We start from the raw sequence: 22,000 nt of genomic DNA on the forward strand, positions 1-22,000 counted from the left end.
TAACTGGTAATAAGTAGGCCTATATGCAGTGGCGACTGGTCATTAGGGGCAGGTGACAGTGCCCCACCTGTTATCAACAGATAGAACTGCACCAAAACTATGTTATTTTTTATTTCTCAAACATTTTTTTTTCCGTTTACTTCGAATAATTTACTATCTATGAATATAGCGTCTTCCTAAATTGTTTTGTTTCATTCGTTTGTGTTAAGATTTAATTTCATGTTCATTGGTCCCTGCCTTGCTGCTTCAGACTGCGTTCTGCCAATTCGAGTTAGCATAGGCCAGAGCCATAGAAAAAGAGAGTTGCGACACGCTTTGAACTCGCTGACACGTGATCACGTGGTTCATGTAGCTCGCTGTAGTTCCAAAAAGCCCCACTGCTGTCAACTTTTTTGAATGGTTTTCAATGGAGCTGGCCAACGGAAGTCGCTTTCTCAGGCAAATGACGAATGAAACAGGCTTGGTTGAAGAAATCTGATATTCTGGCTATCTTCAGCTGAATCGTATCTACATAAGGCAGTCCTCCCTGACGTTTTTTGGTGTAAAATGGAGTGAACTACAACATTGTGAACACTCACTGCCAGTGAAACGCAGGAAAAAAGCCAGAACTTTTTTGTCACGTGGTTCCGGTAGCTCGCTGTAGTAAAAAAAAAGACACTGCTGTCAACCTGTGTGAATGGTTTTCGGCGGGACAGACAGCAGCACCATCTCGATTCACGGATATTTTCGGTATATTAACACAATGTCAATTGGTTACTGGTGTGTTGTATCATGTATGTATGCTACTTTATTAACATGTATGTATAACATTAACTTATAATACATAACGCAATATTGTGAAGCAGAGCTAGAAATGGCTATGCTAGCAGTAGCCTATATTGTTCCACTTAACGTTTAACTTTCGACTGTTGAAGTAAATGGGATTTGTTCAACTTTTTTTTCTTCTTCATCAGCCCACTTACAATTTACCACATTAACAACACTTATGTTTGTTGTACTTGATGCAAGTTGAATCTAACCATGATCACCAGCAACTGTTCAATAGAAAAAAATAGAACAGAATTTACAAGGCAACCAACTGCAATTCAATAAAACATTTTATTGTACAATATGTCCAGTGTTCTTCCACTCCTTTTGTTTGTAGTGAGCAGGTGATCTAAATGTCTGCTTTTCACAAACCTTACACCGCAGTAGTAGATGCATCTAGTTGAGCTAACTAGCTTGCTATTGAGTGGACCTGAAATTCTTGCAGAGCGTTGCTAGACGATATGGGACCCAAGGCTTTAATCTGCAATTCATTGTTGCTAGCTCTATGTGCAAATAAGAGAAGACAAACTTTGTACGCCAACGAACACCAATAACTAGAACTAATTTTACAAATGCTCTTTAGCTAGCTACAGTAAAAGCGTTGCTTAGCTGTACGTAAGATACTAGACTTACAGTCTAACTCTAACTGCATTTAGAATCTAACAAGCTATTATCTTACGAAAATCTTTATCTTAAGTTTGCCATATGAAATACTACTCATAACAAATGATATGTGGTGGTTGAAATATGAAAAAAATGCATGATTTTCATCAATTTACCAGCTAACTTACTTCGGAGACACTAAAAATGAATGGGGTTCAACGGTGCAAAATACAATGTTTGGAACTATAGGTCGCGTGGGACACGCTTTACTTCCGCATTCCTCGATAACAATGGGAGTCTATGGAAGTGTCGCAAATCTCTTTTTCTATTGCTCTGGCATAGGCTAATCGTGAAAGTGAGGCTCTGGTGGGGCTAGCCCCTCTCTCACAATGCAATGTACATTGGACGTGGGAAAGTTTTAATACGCATGCTCAGAATGTAATGTAATGTAAGTAGATCACACAAATTTGATGCCAAGTGGGGCTGAGAGCCAGTTGCCCCACCACAGCGTCATTTCGTATTTCAGACCTGATTGGCTATCTGTCTTTCTGGCGCCAACATTAGGCGGCAAAAAGGAGAGCGTGGTGGGGCTAGCCCCTCTCTCACAATGCAATGTGCATTGGACGTGGGAAAGTATTAATACGCATGCTCAGAATGTAATGTAAAGTAGATCACACAAATGTTATGCCAAGTGGGGCTGAGAGCCGGTTGCCCCAAAACAGCGTCATTTTGTATTTCAGCCCTGATTGGCTGCTTGTCGCCAACATTAGTCGACGAGAAGAGCGAGGAGATGTAGCTAGATTGTCTTAGCTAGCTTGTTAGCTTCACAAATGCCAGATAACTTGAGAAAATGAATAAAGTGGATTTCATACTTGAGCACTGGTTATATACCCTATAAACCCTTAATTTGGAGGAGAAAGTTGAAGTAAAGCAGCTTAAGTGGTGCCCATCAGCCACAATATTGTCATTGCTCAAACTGCTGGTAAAAGTAACCGTAGGTTTAACGTGGAGTGGTTTTGGAAGAAAAAGTGGCTAACGGTTAGTCTAGTTAGCATACAAAAGAAGGCACCTTTCTCTTCAAGTGAGCTCTCAGCCTTGGTGAGTGAAAGCATATTTTATCATCCTGCCTTTGTGGTGCTGGTCCGTGCATTTGTCATATTTTGGGGCTGGATCGATAGATAAAGATGGTGACGTGTCAGTGTGTCCATGCTTATCTGGTTGTTGTCATAGAATCGATCTGTATCCCTAAAAAGTTGTATTTCTGCTTCGTTGTGGCCTTCCGTTGTGTTGAGCTCATTGCTGTTTGCGCATGGCCCTGTAGGCACATTGGTTCTGAGCTTGGTTGCATTCCTAATTTAGGTTTGTAAATATGACAGTGGTAATTTTACATGTGTGTGTGTGAGAGAGAGACAAGGAGAGCAATTACACAAGAAGGTCTCTCTCTCTCCAGTTTGTGTACTACAACACCTGGTAGAAGCAAGCCGCTCTGTCGTTAAAAGTGTTGTGTGGAGCCACACTGTTTGTTGACGTGTTAAATAAACACATCAGTAGCAAGAGGGACTTTTGTAACTTACTTGTATCCTATATTTCGAAATGTTTTTTGCCCCACCAATTTTTTACATATAAAAACGCCACTGCCTATATGATCCATTGGATATGCCTATCCCTGTAATCTCGACCAATGTCAGCAGTCAACTAAGCCTGGTTAGCGTCTGTATTAAATTGATGAATTACTGTGCAGGAAAAAGAGCACCCTGAAGATACAGATGTAGAGCAGGTTGGTGATGAATCAGCATCAGGGGTTCAGGTGAGAAGTTGAATTGTCCATTTTGGTAAATAATGCATTAAATTGCAGTTTTATAGGGAATTTAGACAATGTTACCCATGAATGTTATTATTCACACTTATACTTGTAGATAGTAAAAAGGTGCTATAAGTTGGGATGCCCAAATGTATGCATCATATAAGATTTCATTGCTCAGAAGTCCAGTACAGATTATGTAGGCCTAGTAAAGCTCTATAAAACCTGAACCAATTACCTACGTTTAACAAAAGTGTCCCTACGGAAGCTGAGACCAAACCTACGCCCTTGTTACAGGCGCCCAAAAAAGGGGCAATTTTACATTTACACAAAAATGGCTTGATGAAATTGTTCAAACGGACACAAGCGATGGTTCAGGTAGGCTGGTGAAGCTATCTGATATATTTAGCTACGAAGAAGCTAGCGGAGTTCTCTGCAAACTTTGCTCAGAGTACTGAGGTTTGCGCTCAGACAGATTTCTATTTGCTCTGTGCGGAATGTTTTTGAGGGAACATTGTTCCTGACTGTGTTTCATTTGAATAAATAACCTGTGTTGTCATGTAAATCTACAATTCACGATGCATGCTTGTCCAGGGGGGTATTCCAAGTAGCGGGTTTTACAAACTCTGAGATTAACCCTGACCTCTGAGTTGAGTTACTCTAACATGGGAAACTCCGAAAATTCGGTTCCAGAAAAGCTGATATGAATTTGTTAACTCAACTCGGAGTACGGAAACTTTGAGTGTAGCACGTGCATGAATACTACCAAAAGCCAACATCTATGGAGCTCCGATACTAGGATTCACCATGGCAACCGACGACAAAAAACGTTGTCATACTTCACCACACTTTAGATATAAGTTTTATTTTGTGTTCATGGTCAATCTGAGCACATATTCCGGAAAAAACAACATGGCTGTAGCAGCGTAGCCTATAGCTACAATTGGCGTGGGAGACAATTGCTGCCGAGTCAATGCATTACTATTTGAATGCAATAGCCAGTCCATACATTGAACCCCACTGTCCGTTAATATTACAGGTAAAAGTGGTGGACTTAATAAAATAGCAATGTTATATTACATATAAAAACATACTACGAACAGGTAATGCATATTTTTCTTATAGCCTAGGCTACGCTTGTGATTGTAGCGTCGACTTCACCATGGTTTTAATCATATTCGACATGATACAAAGTTTAAATATCAATTGGTGCCTATTTCAACTTGTAGTAGCAGTTCCCCTCAACAGAATGCTTTTTATCAAAGGATGATGATGATGATTAAGATGACGAAGAGACATTAATGACTGCTGCCACAGAAATGGATGCAGATAATTATGTATGGTAGCAACTGGTAGTTATCTCTCCATGTACTTTTATTTACAGGCTTTTTTTGTAATTGTCAGTTACACTGACATTATGAGAATAATTAATATAAAAACGATTTGCACATTCTGACAACAGGGCATGCTGTATACAGTGAGATGTTCATTTAATGGCAGGTGAATTTTGCATGTGGAACAGTGAAATGTAGCTAATTTAATGTCATGTATACCCAGTTACAAGTAAATTAGTTGTAGGCCTACAAACTGCACTTCGTGAAGAAAGTGCCAAAAACTGACCAAGAGATGGTGTAGGCCTACTTAGGGTAGAAGAATAAAGGCTAATCTCGAAAAAGATTTACTGGAACACCAGTTACGAGAGGATGCATGCACAGGTGATGTTAATTGTAGGAACAATAACCTATATGAATATTAATAGTTGAATTTTCCGATTTTCTATTTTGACCAAGAGATGGTGTGGGCCTACTTAGGGCAAAAGAATAAAGGCTGATCTTGTTAGGCTGTCCACCTGCCCCCACCTCTCATATGGTAAAATATGGAGTTACTGGATGGAGTCTCAACTTGATGGCTCTCACATCTCATTGTGTAACTTACTGTAGCATTGCTAGTCATGTTGATAAGTAAGGGTCAAGATTCTGGTGTGATTGTAGTTGTTCTTAAGGAATTGTGAAGCATTGTTCTGTGGATTATTGATCTCCTGGACCTTCTCCTCAGCTCTAGGTTGTCCTACTCCTTCTTCCTCACTCTTGCTTCCTATCTCTGGTTTACAATAATCATGGTAGAGTAGGCATTAGAGTTAACCTTGATTGATATCATTCATTTGCAATATGATACAAATTATTTAACCTTAATTTCACCATTCTTGCTCTGATTTAACCCAAAAATCAAAATAGTCAAATAACTGTAATTCCATTGGTATTGGCATTATCACTGTTTAGTTTCCCATCTTCCTTCAAACCATAGGGGAATTAGTTTAGGTTGTTTGGACAATATTGACCCCCTACAATGTTGAAATAGATTTGCTGAAACATCAGTTTCAGGATGGTACATCATGTAAATTGTAGGAATCATATGAATCACGGAAATTGTAGGAACAATAGCCAATAGAAATAGGCTAGGCTACTCAATGTGATTTCTATTTGTAGGCAATGAAGATCAAATACAATTTCAATTATTGGGGTGTGCTTGCCTTCGGCGATTCATTATCGGCCGGCCATTTTCGCCGGTCATTATCAGGGAAATAAGCCCCTTCATGGCGAAACAAAACTGGCGAAAACTCTGCTTCGCGTCGTGCCTAACAACTCCCCTTACCTGTTCTAAAATCAGCGCAAACCACGGCCTCTTGGGGATTATTGCTTAATCATCCCTTACAAAAGAAATGTTCTAATTTCCTGCCCTTTCAAACAATCTGTGGAGTGTGGATAGCAACGGCAGCTTTTGAATTAGCCATGTCCCCCTAAATTAAAATCAAACTTATTTACGTTTTGGGGGGCTTATTTTCAGTTAGCAGACGGTACAATTTGAATCGCAATTCCATCTGAAATACTGCCAGTGACAACGTTGTTACAGTAGTTTGTTTCAAAGGGTGTTCTTAATGAATTATGCAATATGAGCAGGCTAAATGCTTGAACATATCACTAGAAGGGAAATCAGACCCACCTGCATCTGAAGCAAGCAAGAACATTCTACAATTTCCCCAGAAATTGTACCCTCTCTAGTTTGTATTTATTTCAGTGCCCAAAAGCATTTGGTCAATTCTGAGTGCATATCCACGGCATGTAACACTAGCAATGAAGGCCCAAGGGCTGACAATGTTGCTAATATAAATTACAGTGACGGGAAACGGTAACGTTAACTTAGGTATTCATCAGGGAATTAAAGCACATCAAATCGCAATCTTAAAATTGTCTCCCAGCGTATAACTAGGCAAATTAAATTTAGTTTTAGATGGCTCGGCTGAACCAGGAAATGATATGCCGTGTCTGCCAAAGCTATCGGGCTCATAAAGTGGGAAGGGTTTGGCATGGAAAACCTGCTAGTGAGCAGGTTAGTTTCACGGAGTAAGTTACCATGGAAACTTACCAAAAGGTTTTGTTACCTCTCTTTCTGGAACGTGGAACTCGGAGTATGCCTCTTTTCAGGGTTAAACAACTCAAAGTTTTCACTAAACCCGCTACCTGGAATACCCCCCAGATCTTTGTCAGGTTATTTTGTATTCTATGTTTCAGCAAGATAGCTAGAGAAGCTGAATTGAATCACGATAGTTTGGTTGCTAAGCTGTAACGTTACCCACCTAAGTCTATCCCATTTGCTTCGACAACAGAAGTGGAAACAACTAACATTAACATTATAATTTCAAATGATATCTAGTCAATCTGTTGAAAACAGTGTTGTGTAGACACAATAGATTTATTTGTATGTTTTTATTTCAAGTCTCCACCTTCAATGTTTCAGTGAGTGCTGTTGGCTGTGTTGCGTCTTTCCTCCGCAGCTTCACTCGTTGTAAACCAACCAATCAGTGCGCAGCTCATCTATATATTCATGAGCATACCATAATAGGGAGAAAACCTCTCATTTTATTCCAGGGCTATTTCACAGGGTGCATTAGGGCGCATAGAACAGCACCTGGTTCATTTTCAGCCCAACCAATGTTACATACCCTATTCGGAGACCTTAAGGAACAGAGTGAAATACCCTATAAAATCAGTAAATGACCCCTTTAAGGAAACAGGTTTTTTCGCTAGTCCTCCTACAATTTGTATCCAATCTTCCCCAGAATTGGCACAGATCATCGTCACAGAAGTAATCACATGGTTTTTGGATTTTCAAATCCGTTCATCAGGTACAGCCAATCAAAATGTGCAGCTAAGCCGCCAAACAGGAAGTTGGGTCAAATCTCAGCAAATATTTGATGTATTCACACCAAACTTGCTGCATACACTCGGAACCCTCTTCTGAGGATATCTAAAATGTGTTCTTGGATATTTGACCTACTTGGCCACCTCATTGCTGTTTACAGCTATATTTTATATCTTGTAACTTTTTATATTTATATCTATTTTATATCTTACAGTACTGTTTAGAACTCTTTAGTTAGGTAGTTTAGTTTAGCCCCTTAGTATTAGACTTTTGTATTTTATTTACACATTCAACTTTTTTTTATTAAGATCCGTATATGTTTATTGTATGCACCTTCCTGCCACAGTAAGTTTTGTGTTTGTGAAAACTTACTTGGCAATAAAAACAAATTCAGATTCTGCGCGAAACTTTTACAAGCATCCCCAGGGATTCCTCAACGTCATATTTAAAGTTAAGCGAGTAACAATCATTGGATATAATATTATTTTAAGTGAGATAAATGAACAGTGATGTATAAGTAACAGTTTGATAATAGCCTGCTTGTGTGTTTAATAATACAAAAGTGTAGGGATGAACATAAATGAATGAAGGAAATAATGAATGAATGACAGTTCTTAATATTGTTAACCAGTTAGCTAGCTATCCAGCCAACTATACAAAAAGATTAACTTTCAATTCAGAACTCGTTGTTCAAGGATATATCATAACCATTTCAATATAGAAAAAATTCACTATAACTAACATAAATGAGTTTGCTTAGCTCAACCCTCTACAATGCTAGTAAACCACTCGCATATGCGACTTGCACCTTTGCCATGGCTGGTGGCAAAAAAATACAATTCGACACTCACTTCTGGGATCATCTGCTTTACGGTGCGTGTCCACTACAGCGGAGCGGCGCGGAGGCAAACATTTTGTGGAGTGTCTGTTCTTGAGAGCACGTATGGAGGGCACAGCTCAGAAAATTCAGGGTACCCTTCTTTAAATAACCGATAGGCCTTTATTAAGGACATGTTCATGTGGCGCTTTTGGACTGAACTTTTTAGCCCTCCCTTCCTGATGATGACAGCATTTTACCTGGTGCCTGTTTGGAGATGTCGTCTCTGCTGTAGAATTGGTTTATGGAAGAAGTTACCTCATCCGAGTGCAGATTTTTTCTTTTTTATTGCAATAAAAATCCATCTTAATTGCCAATCTGTTGACCACAGCACTCTTCTGTCTGGGACTTGTAGGAAGAGCCTTCAAAAAATGTTGAAGTGGTTTCCCCAAAGATTGCCTGGATTTAAAGGCGGATGATGGATGTGATGGACTCTGTGTTGACTCTGAGGCTTTAAGACGGAGACATCGCTGTCTCTGCCACTCCCTTGCCTGTTCCCATACCATCTGTGCCTCCTTCTTAGTTTGAGTAATTTTTTTTCTCAATCTCTCAGCCTTTTTCCTATCTCTCTCTCTTTGAATATCTGGTCATCCGTTCTTCTTTTACGGAAGGCGCTCTGTCTCTCAGCAGCTGTTTTTGCCATTTCCTGAAGTTAAGATCAAAACATGCATTCAGGGGCGGATTAAGGTGGTCAGGGGCCCCTAGGCTGCTCTTTGTGTGAGCCCCCCCCCCCCTCCTCCTCTTAAATATTGTGCTTTACTAGAAATGGTCCACATGCAAATAAGGTGAACTGACATACACACATTTACATTTAGTCATTTAGCAGACGCTCTTATCCAGAGCGACTTACAGTAACTACAGGGACACCCTACTTGCCCCCCCGAGGCAAGTAGGGTGAAATGCCTTGCCCAAGGACACACCGTCATTTGGTTCTGCCGGGAATCGAACTGGCGACCTTCAGATTACCAGCCCGATTCCCTCACTGTTCAGCCACCTGACTCCCTGTCACATATTGAGACAGCCAACTCTACAGTGTTTTCTTTACATTCCTACAGTGCTAGAATCAGCCCTAGTTCTAAATATTTCCAAAGCTTCCACCAGAGTGAGTTATTTTTGCAAAACGGAAGCTAGCTAGCTTTAGCAAAGAACGTATATATTCAATAAATGTATATAAGAGATGTAAATGGAAAGAATACCAGATATAACCCTTTGCCTCCACAGCCTCAAAACAATTACTATGAACGGAATGTAAATATGAACAGCAAAACAACTAAATAGTATTCACAGTTTAACTGCAAGCTGGCCATCGCTTTTAGCTTTATTAACCAAAAGGTAGGCTAGAGCATCTGCATCAGTGACACCATGTTTTACTGAGGCAAAATCACAACATCAGTGGTGGAAGAAGTATTCAGATCCTTAAAAGTACTAATACCACACACTAGTACCAATACCACTAACTCTCCCAAATTCGCTGAAATATTACCAATAGCCGATGCTAGCTGGCAGTCCTCCTGCTGTGGATCTTGTCCTCCGACTGGATGAAGATTCAGCAGCCTTGAAGTATCCATTCAATTTCGGGATTTGTTTCAGGATATCTGGGTCAAGTTGTTCTTTTAACCTTTTGTGTTTTGCGTTTTTGTGCTCCACTTTAATATTTTCTTTCGGTCATTCTGCCACGATGCCATCTAGCAATAGCAGTGAGTAATGAATATGATTGACATGATTTGACCAGCAGCAGCTGATTGGACAGATGTGACCCAAGTCACATTTACCCAATCACTTGCTTATTAAAAAAGAAAAAGTTTCTTATGGGCCAATTAGGGTCTTTATATGGTTTCCGCTGAAGTACATTTAAAATATTAAAAAACAATCCGGCCAATCCGGGGCCCCCTGCACACGTGGGGCCCATAGGCTGCAGCCAAGGCAAGCCTGTGCATGAATCTGCGCCTGATCATGAGTGGATTATACACACATACTGTACACAGACACAAACAAACACACTTTCTAAAATAGATGCATTTACATAAATGTTTTGCCTTGACATCAGACAACCTTGATTAGATTACCCCCTAACATTGCCTTTGTTTGCATTTAACATACATATAGTATTTTTAACCTCTTTATCTATTTTTCCCTTTCTCTCTCCATTAGGCAATGACCTGTTCTTGGTGGCAGTACACGAGCTAGGTCATGCACTGGGTCTGGAACATTCCAACGACCCCACGGCCATCATGGCACCCTTCTACCAGTACATGGATACAGAGAACTTCAAACTGCCACATGACGATCTGCAGGGTATACAGAAGATCTATGGTACGTATGTTCAACACTACTCTTATTTCTTTTTTCTCACAGTTCTTTTTTGTTTTTATGCATTGATCTACTTATGCTGGTACTGGTTTTTTGGCCTCCTTGAGGCGATATATACGACCAGTGTTCTCTGGCCCAGTGATATAACTGTTCTGGTACCAGCTGGGTATAAACGAGTCCACACCCTACCATGTTTGGCTTGGTTGTTTCCCCTGTGTCCCTGTGTTAAACTTTACAAACATACGCACACACACACACACACACCAAAGTAGCCATCTGCTTACATCATCAGTGTGTTTCCATCTGAGAGAGAACGGTCTGGACACACCATCAAAATTCCCTTTGTTCTTCCATTTTTTCCTTTAACATTCATTTCATCCATTCATTTCCTTTACCTTTTTAAGATAGAGGACCAGGACAATAAAATTAGACACCCTCCGGGTGTCATCCGGATGTTAAGGTTAATATAAAATAAAAGACAAAGATTAATATGTTTTCTTTCTTGAAGTTCCCCATTTCTTTGCCGGAGTTGTGGAAATGGTATATGGGAGTACAGATTTAAAAGAGCCTGACTACAGAAAGATTATGTGCACAGATTTTGAGTAATTATTGATTGGGAGCCTCTGTTTTATTTAATGTTTGTGTATAACATCCATGTGCATGTGTTTTACATTTACATTAACATTTATTTACCAGACGCTTTTATCCAAAGCGACTTCCGAGAGAGAGCTTTACAAAAGTGCATAGGTCACTGATCATAACAACGAGATAGCCCCAAACATTGTGGGTAGCCAAAACATAAAGTATACATTGTGAAAAACCAAAAAGTGCCAAAGGCAAGAACCATAAGAGCATTGTAAGGATGAAATATCTTAACACGTAGACCGAACAGAGGCACAACAATTACAAAAGGGTTGGCTTAATTTATTAGCAACAACGTCGGATCATGTCACCAATCCACAACAGAGTGGCTAGCATGAGCGAGAAACAAGTCTCTCAGATGGACATTATATACATGAGCTGGACCATACAAATATAGTAACCACCAAAACATGTCCTTAAACGGTACACATTCCACAACTTAATGCACAGGGAAAACAACACACAGGTGGTTCGGTCATCACTCATTGTTTGTACTGCATATTGCTCTTTCTAAAGGTTAAAGTAGCACATTCCTCTATCTATTTTTTTGTAACAATAATCCTAAATCAAACCTTTATTTCTTTACGTTCATTGTGTATCTAGCTTTAATCTTTAATTATCTTTAAAGAACATTTTCTTATACTCAGAAATTTAGCACTTGAATGACTGTAATTCATTATAATACGTTTTTTGTCCTTGGGAAACATTGCTCGAGTCTTACACTTAAATTCAACGTCTTCCAACGTTTTACCAATCACGTGCGTATCTTAAACCATTAACTGAAGTTTTTATATTGTTCGAACCAGCAACGAGACTTGTTAATGGACTTTACAGTACCTGGAATCCTGCCCTTAAATTACCGACCTTCTAACCAAGTTGTTAGAGGATATTTACGGTCCATACGTCTTAACATGATGACCTACGCAGATACAAAACCATTTAACCATCAGAAGCCAAGCGGACTAGCCCTTGCTTATGGTCTCTGTCCTGTGTCTGTCACGTGGTCTCCCGTTCCCCAAGCAACCGTTAGGCCTTCTCATATTACAAAAAATTAGCAGTCATCGAGTGAAATAAGATGCAGTTTGCTAATTTACTATTAATTCACTAGACTACCTCAAAGTCGTGCCTCCTGCCTTCTTCCTGTACCGCTGTACCACAGCAAGAGACAAACTTACATATGTAGAGAAAATCTGCATATCAAGCATGTAGTTAAACAAGTTACAATTAAACAACATGAACCTCAAAAGTGCAAGAGTGTACCTGTAGAAAGCAAGCAACAATAATATATTTCACAGGGAATACAAGAAGTTAAATCAGTTACAACTAACCAACAAGGGCAACAAGTCTCTCAATAAGGGTCATCGTGATCCTGGAGGAAACTAACATCAGGTCCAGCAAATCATTCCTAAGTACTGTTGTACTCCCGGAAAAAGTGTGTCTTGAGCCTTTTCTTGAAGGTGGGGAGATAGTCAGTGTCTCTGATGGAGGTGGGGAGGCGATTCCACCATTGGGGGACCAGACAGGAGAGCTTGTGTTGGGACCGGGCGCTCCTAAGCGGTGGGAGAACCAGACGGTTGTCAGAAGAAGACCGTAGGTGGCGGGTGGGGGTGTAAGGCTGGAGGAGAGACTTGATGTAGTCGGGTGCATTCCCGTTCACCGCTTGGAAGGTCAGGACCAGGGTCTTGAATCTGATACGGGCCGTGATGGGAAGCCAGTGGAGGGAAATGAGGAGCGGGGTAACATGGGAGCGTCTGGGTATATTAAAGACCAGGCGGGCTGCTGTGTTCTGAATCCTCTGGAGAGGGCGGGTTGCGCATGCTGGGAGACCGGCAAGCAGCAAATTGCAGTAGTCCAACTTGGAGAGGACCAGTGCTTGGACTGGCAGCTGGGTGGAGTGCTCAGACAGGTATCTCCTGATCTTCCGGATGTTGTAGAGGGTGAATCTACAAGACCGGGAGACTGCGGCAATGTGGGCCGTGAGGGAGAGCTCGTCATCCATGGTAACCCCAAGGTTCCTTGCAGAGAATGAAGGGGTCACCGTCGCAGATCCCAGGATCATTTAGATGTTAAAAGTGGAGTTCTGAAGTATTTCATTTTAATCTTCCATCCAAATTCACTCCAGTTAGGACTACTAGTTACTCGCATGAGTTTTCCCATTGTTCATCAGAGATTATTGTGTTCATCTCTAGTGCCCATTTTTCTTTAATATCCAATTTATTAATATCCATTATTCTCCTTTAGTTCTTCCTGCAATATCCTGTATACATGTGATATGAGACTTTGCTTTCACTGTTCCTTCAATTGCTGATATGAAGAAGTGTTCTATATTGAATGGTGGCGAGCAGAGCTTTTCCAATTTTGTATATAGTCATGGGGAGTTTGAATTTTTTAACCCATATATTGGTAATCTTATTTTTCCGGAATGAGTCCAGTGGATTTTTCTAACTGGCTTGGACTGAATCTGGAAAGAGCTAGTTATCCTTGTAGCTTAGCGCTAGCTGTAAATGGCGATACCCCATATGCCAGGTTTTGTGGAGCCTTCAAAATAAAAGTCGATTGCGCAATATGTCAGTGTTCTTTGTGTGCCAATCCTGGGAATCAGATAAATCACTCCAATGTGTTCATGCTTCAGTTTTTGTGTTTCAGTAATACTAATGAGGGATTTAGCTGTTATATATGATAGTTCTAAGGACCACCTTTCATTAGAGATAACAATTATACCTTTTTATCCTAAGAATTTGACCTTGGTTAGAAGGGTCATTCTGGAGTCTCCAAAAGGCCCTTTTAGAAAACGCCTGGATGTACTCTTATAAAAACATGTGTCAAATATGAATATATTGTGGTATTATGTTTGACTTTTGATCTGAATTGGGTAAGGCTTCAACCTGTGGTCCAATTCTGTCTTCCAGCTAATACCTACCACCTCTAGGCCTCTTCAGGCCTCTGTTTTCAAAACAAAATCTAGGCGGAAATAGAAACTTTCACTTTCCTTGTGTTCAAGCTTCTGTTACTCAACACCAGTAGGACTGAGAGGGGTCCTGACAACAAGGAACATAACTTCAGAGTGTCAGCTTTCAAAAGAGTCCATTTACATGCATGTACTCCAAATAGTTCAAGAACAGCTTTCAATTTACTTTGGGCATGCTGTTTAGGCGTTTTTAGGCACATTTAACAGTCTCCAGAACAGGTTAAATGTCTGTTTTAAGTCTTGGATTTTGTGAAATACATTTCCAAATAAATGCGATTTATAGTCCAGTGCGACTTATATGTTTTTTTCCTCTTCATGACGCATTTTTTGACTGATGCGACTTATACTCCGAAGTGACTTGTAGTCCAGAAAACACAGTACATAGCAAATATCGTATTTTCATCGTTCTGGGGGACATTCTTGTAGAGCGTCGGTGACTCAGAAATGTCTTGCAAAGGCAACTGTATGCCGGAAAATAAGAAGGGTATACCTTGCTCTAAAGCCGTACCTGAAAATTGTAATCAGTTTTCCCGGTCATCTCGAAACACAAAGAATTAAGGATACTTTTGATTGAATTGCAGGTATGTGATAGTCATTGTTTAAAGTAGCCTATAGATTGAGAAGCTTCTGTATTAACTTAATCATCTCATTTAGGCTTCCCCAATGTTATAGGTCCGAGAGACTGTCCCTGTGTGCGTATCCAGGCCCACTGGAAGACTGCGGGGTGGGGTGGGGGGGGGCTTGGAATAATGTTATAAATGATGACAATGTTTTTATAACGTCTGAATGAGTGCCATTCTAGTGGAGAAAATGTGATGCAGTGCCCTTACAATGGTTTAAACTTGACTATTCCCTTGCCTTTCTTTCCAATGGAAAAAGGTGCTGTTATGAAGTTCCCTTTATGCTGCCCCTACACACGTCCCAAATGGTGCCATTTCCAGAAGAGAACATTAGATGCTGTGCCCTACAGTCTCCCCTACGATGTGCCCACTAGGTCATGCTTTCCCAAAGTGGGGCCCATGACAAAACTAGGGGTGCCGCCACATACTTTGATACGATTTTGAATTTCTCATACCCTGCTTGTGTGTATGTGTATGTGTATATATATATATATATATATATATATAATTTTATTTATAGCCACCTAACAAATCTTTTCTGAGTTTTCTTGCAAATGGGCAATAAATTAGGCTTACAGTTTTATGCAAAGGTTTTGGCACCCCCTAATAATGATTATATTAAGCAATAACCCCCAAGAGGCCGTGGTTTACGCTGATTTTAGAACAGGTAAGGGAAATTGTTAGGCACGAAGCGAAGTGCCGAAAACCCCATATTTGATATGGTTTCATCAATAAAAACAATTAAAAACAAAATAGTTTAATAATAAACCGTCATTCTTCCGCTACTACAAAGTATAGTTCCTACATAAATCGTTGCCACGCAACAGCCAGATGGACATTTTTGCCGTCTTTTTCAATTTGAAATATTTGATGCGCATTAATATGGAATGTTAAAGAATGTTATGAGGACAACCTGTGAGGTTATGCTGGATTTTACAACGGCATGAAATGCAATATAGTCAATCACAATCAAGGATGGGAACAACCAGTTTTAGAAATTTCAGTTTATAATCTGCTGGGCTTTTGAAGCAGCAATTTCATTTGGATATAGTTTATACCTTATGGAATCAGTAAAATTTCAGTTCTGAAATAACATTTCTGGAATCAACACAATGTGACTCATAACAAAATGAGACAGGTGCAAGAAAACCAAATTGGCCAGAGGAGGAAAATATTGTGCTTCTACAGGAATACAACAAAAGAAAGCACATACTAAAAAGTACATTTGATCCAGAAATAACTGCAAACAAAAAACAACGAATGTAGGACGAAATTGCAACAAAAATAAACTCAAGAAGTTTGGTGAAGCTGTCAATTTAAGTAATAACACATATATACTAAATGATATAATATGGATTGTTATGTCCAAAAAATATATAACCAATTACAGGAGGGAGTCCAATAAAACTGGTGATATCAACTTTACTAGTAGGTCTTGTTGCTAGCCTACACAGTAACGTTTAAGTGAGAGCTACTTCTTCTAACTGTGTAGATCAAAATGAGATCTTTACTCTGCATTTACCGACGTAATTCTAGCTACTTACAGCGGTAGCCGACGCATAAATAGCCTTCATGTTTAGACTGCAGCACAATAGCCTAACAGTGCTATAGGTGTGGGATGGGTTAATTTATCTCCATAAACACGCCCATGTTGCGGTAAAGAATCAGTCAGAGGTACCTTAAGTTTTCTTCCTTTGTTTTCTAAGGGCTTTTGTGAAATGCTTTAACGAACTTTAAGGGAATCTTTAAGTATAAGACCAAGATAAAGTGAAAACCCTAAATACTTGAGGGAACATTGAAGGAAACCTTAAGGACTTCAGGGTTCTTTGTGCAACCAATAATATTTTAAGGAAACCTTAACTCCGACTTAAAGGAAAATCTTAACTTAAGCTGTTTTGTGCAACCGGCCCCAGGTATTTTAGACTAGTCTTCCTTGCAAAATGTCTCCAGTTCAGTAAGGTTTGATGGTTTCCGAGCGTAGATAGGCGTCTTCAAATTATTCCACAAAAAACGAATAAAATCACATGTACATAATAATTCACAGCCTTTGCCTTGGCACTCAAAATTGAGCTCAGGTGCATCCTTTTTCCACTGATCATCCTTGAGATTGTACAACTGTACAACTTGATAACCTGTGGTAAATTCAGTTGATTGGACATGATTTGGAAAGGCACACACGTGTCTATATAAGGTCCCACAGTTGACAGTGCATGACAAAGCTCAAACCAAGCCATGAAGTCCAAGGAATTGTCTGTAGACCTCCGAGACAGGATTGTATCGAAGCACCGATCTGTTTCTGCAGCATTGAAGGTAGTGATGGGGGAAACAAAGCTGTCTAAAGCAACTTCATTGACAATTTTATAAATAAAGGTTGTGAGACAAATGTTTTGATGTGTACATGTCAAAGATATGTTATCATACATTTTGTTGTATTATAAACAAGTCTTTACTATTTTACTTATTACTTGTACGTTTATTTAGGTTCTGATAGAATTATTCATATTTTCAACTAGTTTGACTATGGCTTAATGGTAAGAGCGCTGTCTTATGGTTTAAAAGTGTGATAGATTACATAGATGTAGAAATTAGCAATGTACAGAGACATCCTTGATGAAAACCTGCACCAGAGTGCTCTGGACCTCAGACTAGGGCGAAGGTTCGTTTTCCAACAGGACAATGACTTTAAGCACACAGCCAAGATAATAAAGGAGTGGCTTTGGAACAACTCTGAATGTCCTTGAGTGGCCCAGCCAGAGCCCAGACTTGGACACCAATGCTCCCCATCCAACCTGATGGAGCTTGAAAGGACCTGCAAAGAAGAATGGGGGAAACTGCCCAAAAATAGGTGTGCCAGCTTGTAGTATAATATTCAAAAAGACTTGAGGCTGTAATTGCTACCAAATGTTCTTCAACAAAGTATTGCACAAAGGCTGTGAATACTTATATACATGTTATTTGTTATTTATAAAAATTTGAAAAACAAACTTTTTTCACTTTGTCATTATGGGGTATTGTGTGTAGAAGTTTGAGGAAAAAAATATATTTAATCAATTTTGGAACAAGGCTGTAACATAACAAAATGTGTAAAAGGTGAAGCTCTGTGAATACTTTCCGGATGCACTGTATTTGAATCTTGTTGTTTTATTGTTAATGGCCAGCTTATTCACATTTTATTTAATTAGTGTAAAAGGTGTGTCTTAGACCAGGGATTCCCAACCTTTTTTTCGGTATGCATATTTGATATTTTACCGACCCGGTAGCATGTCCATTCAGCCAACTCGCTCAGGTAGGCTTCCAGTTATCGTTACAAGTACCAATTTTTTTCTTAGCTGCTGGGGGCTCACCTGTATCTTCCTCACTATCATGGTTGTGCCTTGTGTCTTCAACCGGACTCTTAAAATAGCTCATCAAATTTGTCTGTTTTTTTATTAGCCTTTTTGGGGGGGCTTAGCCACACAGTAGGCCTACCACACGGTACAAAATCATGCTCACATTGCTAAGTCATCGTCATCGCTGTACGTATAATTTTTTTCAGAGCGCGACTTTTTTGGTACAGACATGAGTAATAGATGCATCGAACACAGATTACCCGTTAACAAACTTTATGCAACAGATTCCTTGAAATCATTCGACAGCCAACTCTGGAAGCTAAAAGTTTTATTGTCAGCTACCCACGTGATCCCACAGTGATCTGCGGCCCGGCACCGGTCCAAGGCCAGGTCGTTGGGAACCCCTGTCTTAGACAACTAGAAATGAGAGAAAATACATAAAGTTCAGAAAGCACTCAAGTATGAGTGTCCTTAGAGTACTAATTGAATGAGCAAAAGAGGGATTGATTAACAATGGTTAAATATCTAGTTTCACCAGGGCTCTCTGTACTTGACGTCTGTATGACAAAAGGTTACAAATTGTTACAAAAAAGAGACTTGACATTCATTCTTTCTGTTTCTGTCATCAAACAGTGTAACCATGCTCCCGCTCTTGGGTCACGCAACCTTTGTGATGGGCATTAAATATTTTGGGAGATTCCGCAAAGTCTGTCACAAAGTAAGCCTCACAGGTTATGGGTGTGTTGTGTTATGAGTGATGAAAATTGGTGCATTAAAATGCATTGCTCAGATGTTCTTACAGTTTTTGGGTGTGCTTTGCCTTCGGCAAGGGCTCAACCTTTGTTCTTTCACATATATATTATTATTATGGTTTCTCTTCACACCCCTAAGCCTTCGTCAATATTTGGGCTACATAGACAACGTCGATGTCAAAAGTTTCGTCTTGGAAGCGATTGAGTTGCTTGTATTTTTATTTACGTTCCGTTGCATGGTTTAAGTTTAAATTACGTTTTTGTGGCGAAAGGTGAAGCTAACGGTGGCTAACTTGCTAGCCACAGTCACTGACGTGACGTTACACGTCACTAACGTCACGAAAACACGTGACTACCTCTAGAAGAACATTAGTTTAGGAGCTTGTTAACTTCTGGGAGATAGCTAGGCTAACTATAACTTTACTGCAAGGCAGCTGCAGAAACGCCACAAGCAAAGAGGCCAGTGTGATAACTATTTACTCATTTAAATTATGAAATGTAATGTACAATATAAGATGATATAAGGAAGTACATCTACTTTCGGAAACGGTAGTCTACTATTTCACTGAAGCATTAGCATCATGACATTAGCCTCTGTTGCCCGGGTAACACATACTACAGCGGTCTATGATGCATCTGTTTTCAATCGTTAAAATAAACATTCCTCACAAATACATTTTTGTTGTAGGATTTATTATGACATTAGATTACAAGTAAATGATTTGTGGGTGAAATTATCATTACCTGGTTTTCAAACCAGTGTAGCTCACTGCAACGCTGTAGCCTAGTCTATAGGTACGTAGCTAATAAAAACATCTCCACAGGCACAGCTGTTTACAGTAGGAAGTCAAACGGCGGCATAAGTTCGGCACTACTTTTACTTAAATCAAAAGTCTTTCAATAGGTGAAACTATCTGACGAGTGACTACTAACCTAAACTCGATTGCCACAGCCTAAAATTTGTCAATCTGTTCATGAAAATAATTAATTTCACCTTAAACCGTACAACGGAACGTTAAATCGAATTCAACCAACGCAATTGCTACCAAGACGAACACAGTCTAGTACTGTACTGTAGTAGTACAATTTACCGGGGTAGCTTCTCCATACAGGGCTTTATCGCATTTTGCCTTGCTACTGACAATGATCGCTACCACTGAGATTTTTATGAATGTGGGATTTTCCCCTAAATAAATGTCAAGCTTATTTACGTTTTTGGGGGCAAATTTTCAGTTAGCAGGTGGTGCTATTTGAATCGCGATTCCATCTGAGATAGCTACTGTACTGCTGGTAACGTTGTTAGAATAAGCTTCAAAGGGGGTTCTTTATTAATGAATGAATGCAATATGAGTAGGCTAAATGCCTGAAAACATCACGAGAAGGGAAACACTTAAAATGACCTTTAAATCATAGAAATAATGTAAATTTTTACACCGGTCTGCCAAATGTATTCGTTTAGATTCAACTATGAGGCTGCCGATCACCATTCCCTCTAGCAGGGAAAATGAGAAGACAACTATTCCATTCTAGCCTACTCTTCACTTTAAGTATTTTGAGATTTAAATGAGCAGCAAAAAATATGCTTTTAAATCTATGTAATCTTTATAAATGATGTTTATGAGCCAAACCTTACTGATGAGTAGGCTATGCATTTTTGATATAAAACATACGAAAATATCAGTTGTAAAAATGGCATTAAAAAACGGACCCCTCTGCAACCGAAGCAAGCAAGCACAACCTACAATTTCCCCAGAAATTGTACACTCTCTAGTTCTCCATTAAATTGGCAAATTTCACGAATTGGAAATGACATTCTCAAAACAACACGTGCAAACCTCCAAACCGCTGGGCACTTATTCACAACTCATTGCAATTTTTTCATTCCTTTAAACAAATTGCAATTGTATTAGCACATCGTTGCAAATGACAAGTACTATTGCCTACAGTTGTCACAGATTTTAAATGATTTTGCACATCTTTGCAAATGGTTAAGTACAATTCCCTTTAGTTAGGCCAATTACCAATTGAATTATCTTCCAGGTCTAAACTGACTGTTGCTTCTCAGTCATGTGGTAATTCTCTGCAAAACATATTGCCATAGTTTCCTTGTGTATACCTGCACAATAGTTCACTCCACTGTCAAAATATTTCAGGCACATGATACCATGAAAAACATTAGGGTATATACTGTAATATGCTGTCACCATGTGTGCTGCAATTTCAGAGAATGGTGTAGTCACCCATATTTATTGTATGGGCCAAGACTGCACTCTGATCTTATCCCTCTACATGAGAGGGGTTTGGTAGGGCCTCACTTGCTTACATTTGTCATTGTGTGGGACAATGTAAGCTTCCACAGTGGCCCACTCATCAGGGTTCACTTCCGATCCAAGAATGCTGATGGTACTCTTATCACCTTACTCCCCATTCCTCAATCCTATCGAGGAGCTTTTTTCTGCATGGAGGTGGAGGGTCTATGAGCATCGGGCTAAAAACCAGAAGTTTTGCTCCAGGCAAGGGATGCTGCTTGTGATGATGTCACAGCAGATCAGTGTAGGGGATGGTCATGCACAATGATTCATCCCCTGTTGCATCGCAAGGGAGAACATCAGATGTGACGTCGATGAAATCTGTGGCCAGACATACAGCAGCGCGAGGATGAGCAGGAGAGTGAGGACGACAACTAGTGAAACTCCAACTTTGCTTTACTTTCTTACTGTATGTGTTGTTAGTGTAGGTTATACATAATGTTAGTTTTGATGTGCTTATTGTATGACAGTATATTGTGCTGTACACATTTCCTGTTACAGTAACCACGATGTATGGCAATACAGTAACAATGTCCATGGCAGTGTGAGTGCAATATGATATGAAACATTGTGGATACTCTTGAATTACATTATCTTTTTTCTGTTTGATACACATTTACATTTTACATGTATTAATTTAGCAGACGCTTTTATCCAAGATAGATTATTCCAAGAGAGAGCTTTACAAAAGTGCATAGGTCAATGATCATAAACAACGAGATAGCCCCAAAAACATTGTGGGTAGCCAAAACATAAAGTATGCATTGTGAAAAGCAATTAAG

General features: G+C 39.6%; 1 protein-coding gene across 5 annotated transcripts in view; it reads left to right on the forward strand.

Annotated features, from left to right (window-relative positions):
• LOC124465553 (matrix metalloproteinase-16-like) overlaps nt 1–22,000 on the forward strand; it is a 126,447-nt gene that overhangs the window by 43,216 nt on the left and 61,231 nt on the right. For all 5 annotated transcript variants that reach the window (XR_006955845.1, XR_006955846.1, XM_047017407.1 and 2 more), the window contains exon 4: nt 10,440–10,601. Coding sequence is in view for 3 of the 5 variants with exons in the window: in XM_047017407.1 (XP_046873363.1) it covers nt 10,440–10,601 (162 nt within the window). In the remaining 2 variants the exon portion in view is untranslated. The remainder of the gene's footprint in view (nt 1–10,439; nt 10,602–22,000) is intronic.

This window comes from Hypomesus transpacificus, unplaced genomic scaffold, assembly GCF_021917145.1.
Source record: "Hypomesus transpacificus isolate Combined female unplaced genomic scaffold, fHypTra1 scaffold_60, whole genome shotgun sequence".
NCBI lineage: Eukaryota > Metazoa > Chordata > Actinopteri > Osmeriformes > Osmeridae > Hypomesus > Hypomesus transpacificus.